Source organism: Cebus imitator, unplaced genomic scaffold (genome assembly GCF_001604975.1).
Source record: "Cebus imitator isolate Cc_AM_T3 unplaced genomic scaffold, Cebus_imitator-1.0 Scaffold2, whole genome shotgun sequence".
NCBI lineage: Eukaryota > Metazoa > Chordata > Mammalia > Primates > Cebidae > Cebus > Cebus imitator.
Window position 1 is genome coordinate 989296 of NW_016107317.1, and position 14406 is coordinate 1003701.

Here is a 14406-nt window from a genome sequence, read left to right on the forward strand (position 1 = left end):
AAAGAAAAAAAAAAAGAAGTGAGAATATAGAATTAAAGTCTTTACGACCCTCTGCAATCTGGCCTCAACCCATCTCTCCAGCTATTTCCCATCTTCCCAAACTCTTGACCTCAGGTATATATACTTTCTCATAGTCCCCTTTCAGAAGACACGGTTGATCAGCTACCCCAAGCCATTCCGGATATTCTTCTTCCTTGCAGCTCCTCACTACCGAGGCTGCAAAGCCCAACACTCTTCCTTGCAGCTATGGGTGGCCCTGTGTGTAGCTTTGGCCCACAAGAGAAAAGTAGAACTCTGATGGGGAAATTTTTGGGAAAGCTTCTGTTTCTTCATAAAATGGGACAGATGCAACTGATACAGCCTGTCCTCATCTCCCTAATTTCCTGCCTTGAACATGGATGAGATGACAGGAGCGGCATCAGCCACTTTGCAGCCACCTTGAGGGAAAGAGAAAGACAACTGCAGAGAAGTCAGCATTGAGAACTGAACCTGCCTCTGGATTTCTTACTATGTGAGAAAAGAAAACCTTCTTGGTTTAAGCTCCTGTTGGTTTTTCTGTTACAGCTTCATGCATTCTTGAATGATGTATCTCTGAGCTAGGTGCTGGGCATACAATGGAGAACAAAGCAGGTATGAGGATCCTCCTTCTCAAACTTACAGTCTTGTGTGAGAGACAGAAAAAAACAAAATGAATAAGTTAGAAAATTACATCCCATGATGTCCAGCACTGGGCTCTGATCACTCCTCAGGACACAGTGTTCCCCAAGACCTTTGACACCTGGGGATCTGAGACAAAAAGGAAAATAATTATATAGTGGTTTGTATTACAAAAAACAAAAAATATAATGGTATGATGAATAAGTATAGGGGGGACTGACTCTATTTTAGCTAGAGGGGCCATTGAAGGCCTCTTTGAAGAGGAGTGTTAAGTTAGGATCTGTAGGATGAGAAGATCTGGGGATTTGAAAAGGAAGTGAAAAGGGTTTTAGGCAGACAAAACAGCTAGTGCAAGGGCCCTAGGGTAAAAAGGGCTGTGTGTGTTCAAAGTCCACTGTAGCAAAAGGGTATTAAGGGAGAGATTGGAAAGAAAGAGTGATCAGAAGAGGCCAAATCATACAAGGCCTTGCAGGTCATAAAATGGAGTTTGAATTTTAGTCTAAGTGCAAAATAAGAATTTTAAAGCAAAGATCTGTTTGGAAGTTGCATAGAAAATGTGTCCAAGGGAGGCAGGAGCAGAAATGAGGAGACCAATTAGAAGGATGCGGCAGGACTTCAGGTAAGAATGATGGTGACACATCCTAGGATGGTACCAGCAGAGATGGCCTCGAGATGATTTAGGACTTGGGTCAATAGAACTGATGTAGTGTTTGACACGCACCGATTACCTTCTTCCTTTTTCATTTTCTGACATCATTTCTCCTATGTAACTAGCCACTTTTGAAAAATCTTTGTCAGATCTTTTCTTGTTTGTCTATAAATATTAGGGTTCTTCTGAGTCCTTACCTAGATTTTCTTCTCTTCTTACTCCCAGCTTTTCCCCGGAAGAGTTCATAATTCACCCACTCCATTAGACATTTGTGATTTCCAAACACGTCTTCACATTAGGCTTCTATCTGTAGCATCAGATTCATACTTTCAACTGTCCACTAGATAGCCTCACTTGGATGTTCTGCAGGCCTAAATAACCCTTGTGGACACCACTTGCCAATCAATCTGCTTCTTGCCTGTGCTCTTTACCTCAGTGAGTGGCAGCCCCCTCCACACCCTTGCCCAACCCCAAATCCTGGTCATTGTACTAGACCCTGCAGGGAAGGAAAGATTTTTTTTCTTAAGTTGTGCTCCTTGGGCCTCTGAGTTGAACTGCTAAAAGATAGATTAACAGGGAAAAAAAAGATTAATAGGAAAAAAACCATAGAGTTTTTATCTGATGTTAATATTTCTATATGGCAGGATGGGCGTGGTGCCTCATGCCTGTAATCCCAGTACTTTGGGAGGCCGAGGCAGGTAGATCATCTGAGGTCAGGAGTTTGAGACCAGCCTGGCCAACATGTTGAAACCCATCTCTACTAAAAATACAAAAATTAGCTGGGTGTGGGGGCGCATGCCTGTAATCCAAGCTACTAGAGGGTGCTGAGGCAGGAGAATTGCTTGAACCTGGGAGGCAGAGGTTGAAGTGAGCCAAGATCGTGCCACTGCACTCCAGTCTGGGCAACAGATGAAGACTATGCCTCAAAAAAAAAAAAAAAAAAATTCTATGTGGCATGAAGAACTTCACAGAAAAAAGTGAAAACTCTGAAGCATTTAGACTTGAGAATTGTATATCATTTTAACAAAGAGCAAAACATTGTGGAGACATGACAAAGGAAAAAGGGGTTTGGGCTGGTAGGGGGATGGTAAAGTGACTAGGAAACATATTGGGGAAACTGATGAAAGATCAGGGTAACTTTAGTAAGGTTTGTACAGACTTATCTTGGCACTGACTCCCCATCCCTGGTGATAAGCATGTTCCCCTCTTCCTAGTACAACGAGAGCACCCTTCTCAGGGGAAATTTACATACTGCTTTTAGGTAGAAAAGGGGAGGGCAGACAGCACTTCCTGTACCTGCATTTTTCCATTGCCTTCAGCTAAAAATAACCAATTTGCCAAAGTGGCATAGTTTGGTGCAATGTTCTGATTCTCTTCAAACATTTTCCTCATCTCATTCAGTCAGTCACCAAGTCCTGTTGACCTCTTTTCTTGCTCCACACTGTCTACTTCTCTCCATCCCCACTGCCATGATCTAGTTTTGGCCTCCAACATCTTTCACTTACTCTTGTGACTGGTCTGTCTCCAGTCATATCCTTTATCCAGTCTATTTTCCATGCTGTAGACAGAACTTTCTTTCTAAAACATGATGGTATCATGTTCCTGCACAAAGCTGTCCATGCATTTTTCAATTTTCTTAAAACAAAATTTAAACTCTTTGACATGTAATAAGGCCTCTGTGGCTGCACTTTTGTCTTGGCTCCAAGGCTTCCCAAGTGTGGGAGCCTGTGGGACCCTCAGCTTCCTCATCTGTGTGTGGGAATAGCAGTTCGTTCCTCACAGAGTTGCCCATGGAGTAAGTGGGGCAAGGCATGCAAAGCTCTTGGTATGATGTCTGATAGTTAAGGCTGAGTGGCTGATGGTTTCACCCTGGATCTTCAGAAATGGTCAAAGCCCATCCCTCTGAAGACTACTGAAAGGACTCCCGGAAAGATGATGATGTATACTCTTGCTCCTCTCCTTAGGAAACCCCACTTTATGTCCAGTAAGAACTCTTCATGGTGAGGATTAAAGCTCACTTTTCTGTTTCCTACATAAACAGGAAAGGGGCATGGGTGGATGCTAAGGTGGGTTTCTCCCTGAAAACCTATCCAGTTGTCCTAGGGAGGGCTGCTGAAAGCATGCGGCCCTAGCACACCACGAGGATCGGAGTATCTTCCACATGCCCTGGGGCCCACTGGGAGCTTCATCCTCCCTTGCTCACTCATGGGCTCTGCTCCAGCTCAGCTGCCATCCTGCTTCCTGCTCACAGCCTTGTATCTGTGTCTTTCTCTGCAGGCCAAACCGCACCATTTCTTTCATTCCTATCCTCTTCAGTTAATGAAACTGGTCCCCAGCTATATCTCATCTCATCCCCCTGAACCAATCTTCCTGGCAAATCTCCCGTCTCCAGAGCTGTCTGTGCACCACAGTGTGATGATTTTTCTTCTCAGTCTGCTCTTGTGACTCCTGGAACCGTTTGCCGGTCACAGCTGCAAACATGATCTTCAACTTATGATCACAGAGTGCTACCCAACAGTTATGAGAAATGTCTAGTTTAGGGATGTTTAAGCCTATGTGTGGTGTGTGTCCTGGGATCTTTGGGTTTATATTTGAAGGACTTGGGAGCTCTAAATATAGAGTTCCTACTGTGGTAAACACCATCATAGTACGCACACTGATATTACCTTTAGGACTGCTGAACCTTGGAAATAATTGCACTTATGATTTGTCTTAGCTGTTTAAGTCAAAGCCTTTTATTTTTAGTTTTTCTCAAGACAAAGCTCTTATAGGAATCACAGATGAAAGATCAGGCACAAATCACATTTTCCCCTTAATAACAAAATACAAATTCAATAATTTTAGAAAATCAGTTTTTAGTGACCCAGATGGCTGGAAAAAAGCTGCCAGGATTTTTCTGGTCTACTGCAGAATTTTCTAAATCAATGAGAAGGATGCTGCCTATCTTGGCTGTGTTCTTTCCCACCGTGAGAAAAGAGACAGTATATGGAACATGCTTTTTTCAGAAAATTGGCAGTAAGTAGCTTTGGGGGAAAGTTGGTTGAGTTGGACTTGCAGTTGGAACTTGGGAAGCACTGTCCCCTCCTGTCCCCCTGAGGAAGGAGACACAGAGGCACACTTCCAGGAAGTTCTCAGCTCAGTGGGTCACTCATGTCTTCAACAGCCAGATCTCATTGCGTCGTCCATAGGGCTTCATGGGAGGGTCATAGCCGGTGCAGAAGTAGATGTCCCCCCTGTAGGTGGCTGTGCCCTCCAGGGCAGCACGCAGCCGGGAGGCATGCGCTACATAGTCTGCTTCCTTGGCATAACCACCAAACTGCCTGAGGATTCAAGAGCAAGGGCTGGTTAAGAATGGACATGACCTTTGAGAGAACAGGAATCTTTGGAAAAAGGAAGTCACTCACCACGCTTATTATGACAAGCATACTAGAGTGGTAAGACTGGGGACCGAGTCACCACTTCCTAGATGGGTTGATTTTACCTCTCTCAGCCTAAGTTTCCTCATTTGAAAAAGGAGATACATATTTCTTTTTCCTCCAAAGTTATGAGTGTTAAATGCAGTAATGGACGTGAAACACTCTAATGCGAAGCCTGAAACACAGTAGCCGAGAATAAATGTGAGCTTCCCTTTCTTTCCTGTAATCTCTCAAGGGGACAGAAGGCTTGCTTTCCCCAAGGCCAAGCCTTCACCCTCTTCTCTGGCTCCCTCTACTGCCCTGCTGCATCTCTTTTCTGCTGCTCTGTCACCACCTTGGGAAGCAGGAAGAATACAGGGGATTTTGGGCAGAGCTGCAGCAATGAGATTGGGGGCTAATGCCCCTTCCACAGCAGAGAAGCTGTAGTGACTGGTCTCATCACAGCAGTGACCTGAAGCAGCTTCATTCATACACACAGCTAGGCTAGCCTGGGCAACACAAGACCCTGTGTCAAAAAAAAAAACTAAAAAAATAGCATACCCAGAGCTAGCCAGGTGCGGTAGCTCACACCTGTAATCCCAGCACTTTGGGAGGCCGAGGAAGGTGTATCACCTGAGGTCAGGAGTTCGAGATTAGCCAGGCCTACATAGCGAAACCCCATCTCTATTAAAAATATAAAAATTAGTTGGGCGTGGTGGCGGGCACCTGTAATCCCAGCTACTGGGGAAGCTGAGGCAGGACAATTGCTTAAACCCAGGAGGTAGAGGTTGCAGTGAGCCAAGACTGCGTCATTGCACTCCAGCCTAGGTGACAGGAGTGAAACTCCATCTCAAAAAAAAAAAAAAAAAAAAAAAAAAAAAAAAAAAAAAAAAAAGAAAACAAACAAAAAACCCCAGAGCTAACAAGGGCAAAGACCCGAGGAAATCTTAGGAGGGCTCCACGCAAGCTTTAAACATGCCCCAAATAAAGAAATCACTTCTCATAAATCCTTTCTTCTGCTCAAATCATAAAAGCCTTCTTTTTCTAGCAAGGAAAGAAAAGAGACGGTTCCTAAATCTGGTATTTCTTTTGATGGCAGAAATTGGGGACAGAGAAGCAATAAAGCCTTTCTTTTCAAGATTATTATTCTCTCCCTTACGTCATCTGCCTCTATTCCAAAATTCATCCTGTAGTCTACGCTAAATATACCACTCTAAATCTGGGTTGCACTAAAATTTTTATTAGAGTCAAGTACGTCCCGACTTCTAATGAGCTGTATGACTCAAAAGTCTGAATTTGCACCAGGCCAAGATTAGGCCAAATAATGCATTATTTTTGATGGAGTCCTCTGAATCATGCTTTGCTCTTTTACAAGTGGTTAGTCATGCTGGACAAGAATTCAGCATGTTGATTACAGGATCACTGATGTGAGCACCCAGAATGTTGTTTGTAATGGAGTGGCTGTTCTTTTTTCTTTCTTTCTTTCTTTTTTGAGAAGGAGTTTTGCTCTTGTTACCCAGGCTGGAGTACAATGGTACGATCTCAGCTCATTGTAACCTCCGCCTCCTGGGTTCAAGTGATTCTCCTGTCTCAGCCTCCTGAGTAGCTGGGATTACAGGCATGTGCTACCACATCCGGCTAATTTTGTATTTTTTATTAGAGAGGTGGTTTCTCCATGTTGGCCAGGCTGGTCTCGAACTCCCGACCTCAGATGATCTGCCCGCCTCAGCCTCCCAAAGTGCTGGGATTACAGGCGTGAGCCACTGCGCCCAGCCGGAGTGGTTGTTCTAATGTCTACACAACAGCTATAGACATGGATAAAACTGAGACCAATTTTGAATAGTGGAGGCTTGGCTCTTCAACTATATCAAAGAGATTATAAGGCAGATGAAGAAAGTTGGGCTCTAGCTTCACTGAGGCTCAAATGAGAGGAAACTAGGTTAGTAGACAGACGATGAACATTCAGGAAAGACTTTTTCAGGCAATAAAAGCCTGTAAGACACTGGTGTTTTTTATGAAGAATGTCTTTAGATCGAGAATCATTTGTCTGAAATGAATCGGGTGCTAGAGGTGGAAGCAGGTGTTGAGTGCTCTCGGCAGCCCCTACTTGTGCAGTGATACTGAATTGTTCTCTAGGAAAAGGGACAATCTTGGCTCTTTAAGTAATGATTTTGGAAAGTTCCAAAGAAGTGGTCCTCAAACGTCTTCCTTCATCAGTTAGAGGCAAAATAGCTAGTGCGTGCTCAAATCCTAGCTCTGCCCTTTCTAGGTCTTAAGCTAATTCTTCAGTTTCTCAGATCTTCGGGTTCTTCATTGGTCTAAACAGAGATAGTGATAACATCAATCTTCAAAGGCTATGGTAAAGATTAAAGGAGAAAAGACTGCACCAACAGCTCAGCGCAGAGCCTAACACATAGTAAGCTCACAACAAACAGTAGCTATTATTGTTACCTGCAATTTGCTCAGAACAGCCTTTTAATTCCCTGACTCCAAGGTGAGGGACATGATGGTAATCTAAAGAAATATCATGCAGCTGAGTGTTGAGTGCTTGTAGTCCTAGCTACTTGGGAGGCTGAGGAAGGAGCACTGATTGAGGCCAGGTGTTGAGGCTGCAGTGTGCTATGAGCACACCTGTGAACAGCCACTGCATTCCAGCTTCGACAACCTAGTGAGACCGTCTCCAAATGAAATAAAGCAAAACACAATATACAACTGAAAGAAAAAAAAAGTAATATTATGAGCTGGCTCAATGAACAATTCTCACTTTTTCAATTAGGCCTACTTTTAAAATGCTATGTGACCTTGTGACCCCACTCGCTAACCCCATCCCAATCTTCTTCCTGTGTTTTACTTTTTCTTTTTTTTAGCAGCATTTATCACCTTTTAATATACGATATAACTTACTCATTAAGTTTACTGTTTATGGCTTGTGTCCTCTGCTAGAATACAGGCTGCACAATGGCAGAGATATTTGTCGCTTTTTGGCCACTGATGTACACTGAGCAGCTAACATAGAGCCTGAACACGTTAGACCCCGTGGTTAAATGAACAATTCTGGGATAAACAATAAAAGCGATGTCTTCAGGCTGCAAGAGCTAAAGATGATAGCACTTAGGACCGAGTGAGTGAAGTGTTTATGTAAGTCTGTTGGCCCCATATTCACTCACTCACTCATTCACATAATAAACATCTGAGCACACACTAAGGGGACAGTGGTGGGAACTCAAAGAGGAGAAGTGGATCCACTGCAGCCAGGTGTGAAGGCCTTGAATGCCATGTTGAAGAGTTTGAACCTGATCCTAGATGCACAGGTAGACCACAAAAGAGTTTGTTTTGTTTTGTTTTGTTTTCGGACAGAGTCTCACTGTGTCATCCTGCCTGGAGTGCAGTGGTGGGATCTCAGCTCACTGCAACCTCCACCTCCTGGGTTCAAGCGATTCTCCTGCCTCAGCCTCCTAAGCAGCTGGGACTACAGGCATGCACCACCATGCCCAGCTAATTTTTGTATTTTTAGAAGAGATGGGGTTTCGCCACGTTGGCCAGGCTGGTCTCAAACTCCTGACCTCAGGTGATGCACCTGCCTCAGCCTCCCAAACTGTTGGGATTATAGACATGAGCCACTGTGCCTGGCCTTGAAAGGGTTTTTAAGTAGAGGACCTGCACGATCCAACTGTGTTTTGGAAGGATCCCTCTGGTGGCAGCAGAGGGACAGAGGAAATGACAAGGGGTTGAGAGATGTGGGATCACTGGAGCCCAGGAACAGCTAAGTGTGAGATGATGAAGGTGGGAAAAAGACAGATTTGAGAGGTGCCTGGATGTGGAGGAAGGTGAGAGAGAGGAAGGAGGAGAGGATTCCCCAAGGCTTCTAGTTAAGCCTCTGGGTAGAAGCAGATGCCACTAATCTGAATAGGGATTAAAAGCTAAAGAGTAGCATTAGGCAAGAGGGGCAGGTATAGGGGGTGTTCATGATTTGGTATGGGGGCATGTTAACATTAAGGTCCCTCTGTGAAATACATTCATACAACAATTATTATCTAAATGTGTGTCTGACCAAGTGAAAATCTCCTTAGACCTGGGACAGAGCTGGAGTTAGATACCGATTTGGGAAAGAGACGGCTCTAGTGACAGCAACTTGAGAGTCCCCAGAGAGTAGGTCCTGTCTATAATCACGGTAAGGGGTGACACGAGGTAGAGATGTTGTGCAAACAGCAGGCCAAAAGCTTGCTCCTTAGAATCCTAATATCTAAGGGGTAGGCAGAGGAAGAGGACGGGGCAAAGGACAGTGAGAAGGGGCTGAGCAGCAGAAGGAAACCCAGCAGAGAGTGAGACACAGAATGTCCTCATTCAGGGATTCCTAAAATTCACTCTGGGAAAACCCCCAATTCTTTACATTTATTCCCAGGCAGACTGAAATGCTGGTAATGCTGATAAAATTTCCCCTATTGCTTCATCATGGAAGCCTTTTACTGGAAAACAGACAAAGCTGGATGGCCTATGTGTTCTCCTCTCTGCTAATTTAACTAACTCACACTTACTCCCATCACAGAACCACACAAACAAGCCAGAAACCAAACCCTACCAGGAACACAGCCTTGGTGTAGGAAGGGAGCCTAGCTCTGGCTGACACCACTTGTGTTCATAGACACATTGACTCGTTTGTTCCTGCCTTAATCGGGACATGGAGCACAATAACAGTGGGCCCACTGCTCTCTGAATTCACATGCGTGCTTGAAGGTGAGCTAAGAAATGCTCATAAAGTGCTTTGAGCTCCTAAAAGAAATAAACATGAAGTCTATACATTATTTTTGTAATCTTGAAAGAAGCTCTCTTCCAGGGCAGTGTTTTTATCTCACCCAATGTCAGAGCTCAGTATTCTGAACAAAGAATTTGGTTACCATGGGAACCGAGGAATCTCACACATACCCACACCCCCTGATTCCAGAAACACAAAAGGAGCTGACTCAAAAGGTCTGGAAGAGTTTGAAAGGGGAAAGATGACACAGGCCATAGGGAGGGCTAGTGGAGGGAATTAGGGCTTTCGTCCAAGGAAGCAAAAAATCATAACGCGTTATCTTTCAGGGAGCGTCTGGTGCAGGCATGCAGGGAGGAAGAAAATATGACTCTGAGCTTGACCATTCAACTCCGAAACTTTAACAATCAATGGATTAACACACACTGGTGTACGGTCTGCTGTGCATGCAGCTCTGTGCTAGGCAAAAGAAGCATCAGATCAGGAACTGACAGCCTCACAGCAACAGGAAGAAAGGCTTAACATAATAAGCGTTTCATTCAACCAGGCTGGCCTTGTGCTTATTGAGTTGAACATCACTGAGCACAAAATGTAAGCCAGACAACTTAAGAGCTGTAAGGATGATAAAAACATCTCTCTACCCTTGCAAGGTCTAAGTGTAGTGGTCAGGAGAGAAACACACACAAAGATTATGCTGGCTGGAGGGAAATGCTGGAATGAAGGTGGAAGGTAATCCAGAATGTTCTGGGAGTGGGGTATAGCGAATGATTGGTTCTGACTTAGAACATGAAGGGAAGGTATTAAGAAAGAGGTGATATTCAGGTTGTATGGGAAGTCAAAAAGAAAAAAAAAGAAAGGTGATTTAAAAAAAGAAAGAGGCGATATTAAGCATGTATTGAGCATCTCTAGGTTTTTTGTGTATGTGACCTTGCTGGGAAATGGAGTATCTCTTCTTGATGCTGGCAATGAACAATGCGACAACCTTCTATCCTCACAGAGCTTCCAACAAGCAGAGGCTGGGGAGGGGGTTGAGAGGAGCTGGGGGAGTGTGAGCAAAGGTCTGGAGGTGGATGCTGTGTCTGGAGAGGGAAGCATCTTGGGTGGTGGCAGACGGGACTCTCTGAGATCAGGTCGATGTGGGAGTGGCGCTGTGTGTGGAGGGTGGTCAGTGCCATCACAGGGCATTTTCACCAGGCTTTACTGCCTGGTCAAACATTTGGGACCCAAAGTTGACCCACCCTCTCCTAGCACCCATCTCCTAGATGCTAGAAATGAAGCATCTTATTATTAGCTGGGCTTCTGTTCAAACCCCAATATCTGGTTGGATGGGACTGAGGCCCCCAACCAGAGCTGAGCAGCCTCCAGGGAGGCTCAGTTTCTGAGCAAGGACAGGTGATCAGTCTGTGCCTTAGGCAGGTGGTTATAAAAGGACACTTTAGAAGGGTCAGAGATGGAAAAGCTGGAAGCCAATGCCATGGCGATTGTTCAGGCAAGAGATGACAAAGACCTGTAACAGATGAGTGGGAAGGAAGGGACAGCCAGGAACTGACCAGGACAAGCCAATAATTAGATGCAGAAGTGAAGGAGTCAGAATCACACGGAAAAGGGTGGGTAGGAGGAGGGAGGGGACCATCAATAAGACAGAGAGCACAGAAAGGGATCTGATTTTGCATGGAATCTGCATTGTGTTTTGGACGTGCTGATTTGGGAGATACTTGAAGAGGATTATGTGGCGACGCCTCCTGGGAGCTGGAAATGTAAGGCTGGTGCTTGGGAGAGAGGCAGCATGAGACCTGCTGACCTGGGCATCACCCACAGAGAAACAGAGCCTGAAGCCCCTGCCTGGTGGGAGTTTATAAAAGACTTACAGGATAACTGACAGCTGTGGGGGGAGAGAAAATGACAATTAATTAGGCTGAGACACCAAATCTTATCATTAGCAAGGCTTCTGGAGGTGAGATGGCTTACATATTAAGAGATACTCAATAAATGTTTGTCAAATCGAACCAAACTTCCCACTTAGGGCAAACATCACATGGCATAAGTGTCACCTGTTTATCCAGATGGCACTTGAATTCTTCCAGGGGCAAGGACATTATCTCATGACATCCATACCTAAAACACTTCCTGGTACAGAGGAAGCGAACAAGGAATCCATTATCTTTTGAATGAAGGGATGAATGAGTAGGTAAATCACAGTGTCTCAAGGTCCACGCTGAGTCTGATGGGATATCAAGACGTTAAGGGGAGACAGACAGAGGTCAGGCTGGAGAGTTACCAACACACTGGTGACAACTGAAGCTATGATGGGGACCAAGATCTTTATGGGAGAGAGCAGAGACAGAAGCACAGGAGAGGCAAGGATGAAGCTCTTTTGTTCATATATCCATTTACCAACTTCTTTGTTTTTGTTTTTTATTTAGAGATGGAGTCTCATTATGTTGCCTAGGCTGGTCTCAAACTCCTGAGCTCAGGCGATCCACCTGCCTTGGCCTCCCAAAGTGCTAGGATTACATATGTGAGCCACCGCAATAGCCAATTCACCAACTTCTTATTGAATACTTGGGAAGCCTGCATTCCAGTGGGGAGAGGGCAATAAATAAATGGGCAGATAGAGATAATATAATGCAATTGATGATAAGGGAGGAAAAGCAAAATAAAGCTGGATAAGGGGACAGAAAAGGACAGGGTGCTATTTTCAATAGAACGGCTGGGCAAGGTCCCTTTTAATTGAAGTGAGAAGGCAAAGCAAGGGTGCTGAGTAAGACTAAACACCCTTGGTCCCGACTTCCTGTGGTTACAAACAGGGTTGAATTATCTAGGAACATGGGCAAACACTGGTCTGTAAATCTCCTAAGTGGTAATGTGGGAACCCCCTAAGGGTTTAGCAGATGAGCTCTTTCTTCCAAACTTCTTTTTCTCTAGGCTGAACTTCCCAAGCTACCAAAGGCCTCCACTGGGGCCTGGTCATTTAGAGGGAAAAATGACATCAGCAACCCTAGGTGGTGACAGCTGACAAAGTTCTTTCAAATGCACAATGAAACGGGCCTTCACAATCATATTTTATAGATAAGAAAATTGAGGCTCAGAAAGATTAAACAACATGCTGTAAGTTATAAAACTCATAATTACTAGAGTTGAGGTTCTAACTCTAGTGTATCTGCAGTAACTTTGACTTTTTTTTTTATCGTTAATTCTCATAAAAAGATCAAAGTCTCAAAGGGCGGTAAAGTCAGGAGGAGGAGAATAGGCTAAGATTTACTACCTCAGCATATGATCATTCCTCAACTAGCCACTTGATGTCACTGCAGAGTCAGATGAGCATTCAAAAGTACTCTGCAGTGATCTGTGTAATTTCTGATTCTGTTGGAAGCAGTGTTAATGAGATGGTGGAAGGCAAATGTCTAGGATTGTGTAGGTATTTACAGATATTATCATATTTTATCCTCACAACACCTTAAAAGCTAGATTCTCATGCCCATCTTGCGGATGAGGAAACTGAGGCACAGTGAGGCTGGCAATATACCAAAGATTATGGCCACTGAGTGATGAACTGGGTTGGAGCATAGGTCACCCTGAAAATAAACTCCTGGTTTCCAACTTTTTTCTTTATACCTAGACATTTCATTTAAACCATGAAAGTTTCATTAAAACCATCAAACTTATGCTGTTGGTGCCTATTGAGAACCTGGTGCTGAAATGAGCTGAAAAGGCCAAACTTTAACCTAAGTGCATGGAGAAAGGACAGTAGTCTGGAATGTCGCCGCTGCTCTAAGTGAGGATAATTCTATTGCCTCTTCTGAATACTAAATATATTCTAATAGTGCTATTTTTTTTTTCACAGCATTCTATTCATCTAAAAGCACTGGTAATTAACAATGCAAATAAATGTATAATCCCTTTGTAGACATCTCTTCACAAGGTAATAAAGAAGGAAGGCTGAATGAAGGATGCCAGGCTTTCATTTTAGAATTAATTTTGTCATTGAATGCACTCACTGCATTATTTGATAGAGCACTTTTTGCATTTGATGGAGTACATTTGCCTTCCACCATCTATCTCATTAACGCTGCTTTCAACAGAATCAGAAATAACGCAAATCACTGCAGGGTACTTTTGAATGCTCACCTGACTCTGCAGTGACATCAAGTGGCTAGTTGAGGAACGATCATACGCTGTGTGAGAACTCTGTGTTAATTTCACGGAGCCACATAAGACACATTTCGTACTTTCATCTGTTTAGATTTCAGAGAGTAAAAAGGTAAGAGTCACCAACCTACCTTTGATAGTACCCTTTAAATAGATACCCATTCCCACCATAAGAAACCAGCATTCCTTAGAGAAATGGCTAATTCCAGCTCTAAGGCAAGAAATGCTAAGATGTGCTCAAACCATCTCATTATACCAGAAAGCCAGGGAGCTAACAAAGACTACGGGAGCTGTGTCAAAAGGACCAAGAAACCAACTTGAAGAGGTTTCCGCTGGCCAACGGTGGGGCAATTGGAGCATCAATAAGAATAATAACTCCAACAAACTGAAACGTATCAAATATGTTTCAATTCATACATTTATAATTATACTCAAAAAAACAAACATGCAGACCACCTCACCTTTGGAAGATGTTACAGAATGAAATTATCATTCTGAAAACTGGTAAAGAAAAAGGTATTGAGCAAGCACGTATCTTACTTTTTCTATACGAAATAAGGGAAGCCAAATAGTAAACGAGGGGAAGTTTCTCTTCACCGAAATATTTCAGGTAACAAAAGAAGGAACGTTGGCCGGGCACGGTGGCTCACGCCTGTAATCCCAGCTATTTGGGAGGCCGAGGCAGGTGGATCATGAGGTCAAGAGATCAAGACCATCCCGGTCAACATGGTGAAACCCTGTCTCTACTAAAAATACAAAAAATTAGCTGGGCATGGTGGCACGTGCCTGTAATCCCAGCTACTCAG

The 14406-nt window shown here is 44.0% G+C and overlaps 1 protein-coding gene and 1 non-coding gene across 2 annotated transcripts in view; one reads left to right on the forward strand and one right to left on the reverse strand.

Annotated features, from left to right (window-relative positions):
• Positions 1 to 712: 712 nt before the first annotated feature.
• Positions 713 to 791, forward strand: LOC119471563. Its single transcript, XR_005200634.1, has one exon. It is a non-coding gene; the product is annotated as a small nucleolar RNA SNORD88 (small nucleolar RNA).
• A 3230-nt stretch (positions 792 to 4021) lies between these two features.
• The window catches only part of HEBP1 (heme binding protein 1), a 28149-nt gene continuing 17764 nt past the window's right edge, over positions 4022 to 14406 (reverse strand). Inside the window, exon 5 of the mRNA XM_037738271.1 lies at positions 4022 to 4626. Within this exon, the coding sequence (XP_037594199.1) occupies positions 4455 to 4626 (172 nt within the window). The 3' untranslated portion in view covers positions 4022 to 4454. The remainder of the gene's footprint in view (positions 4627 to 14406) is intronic.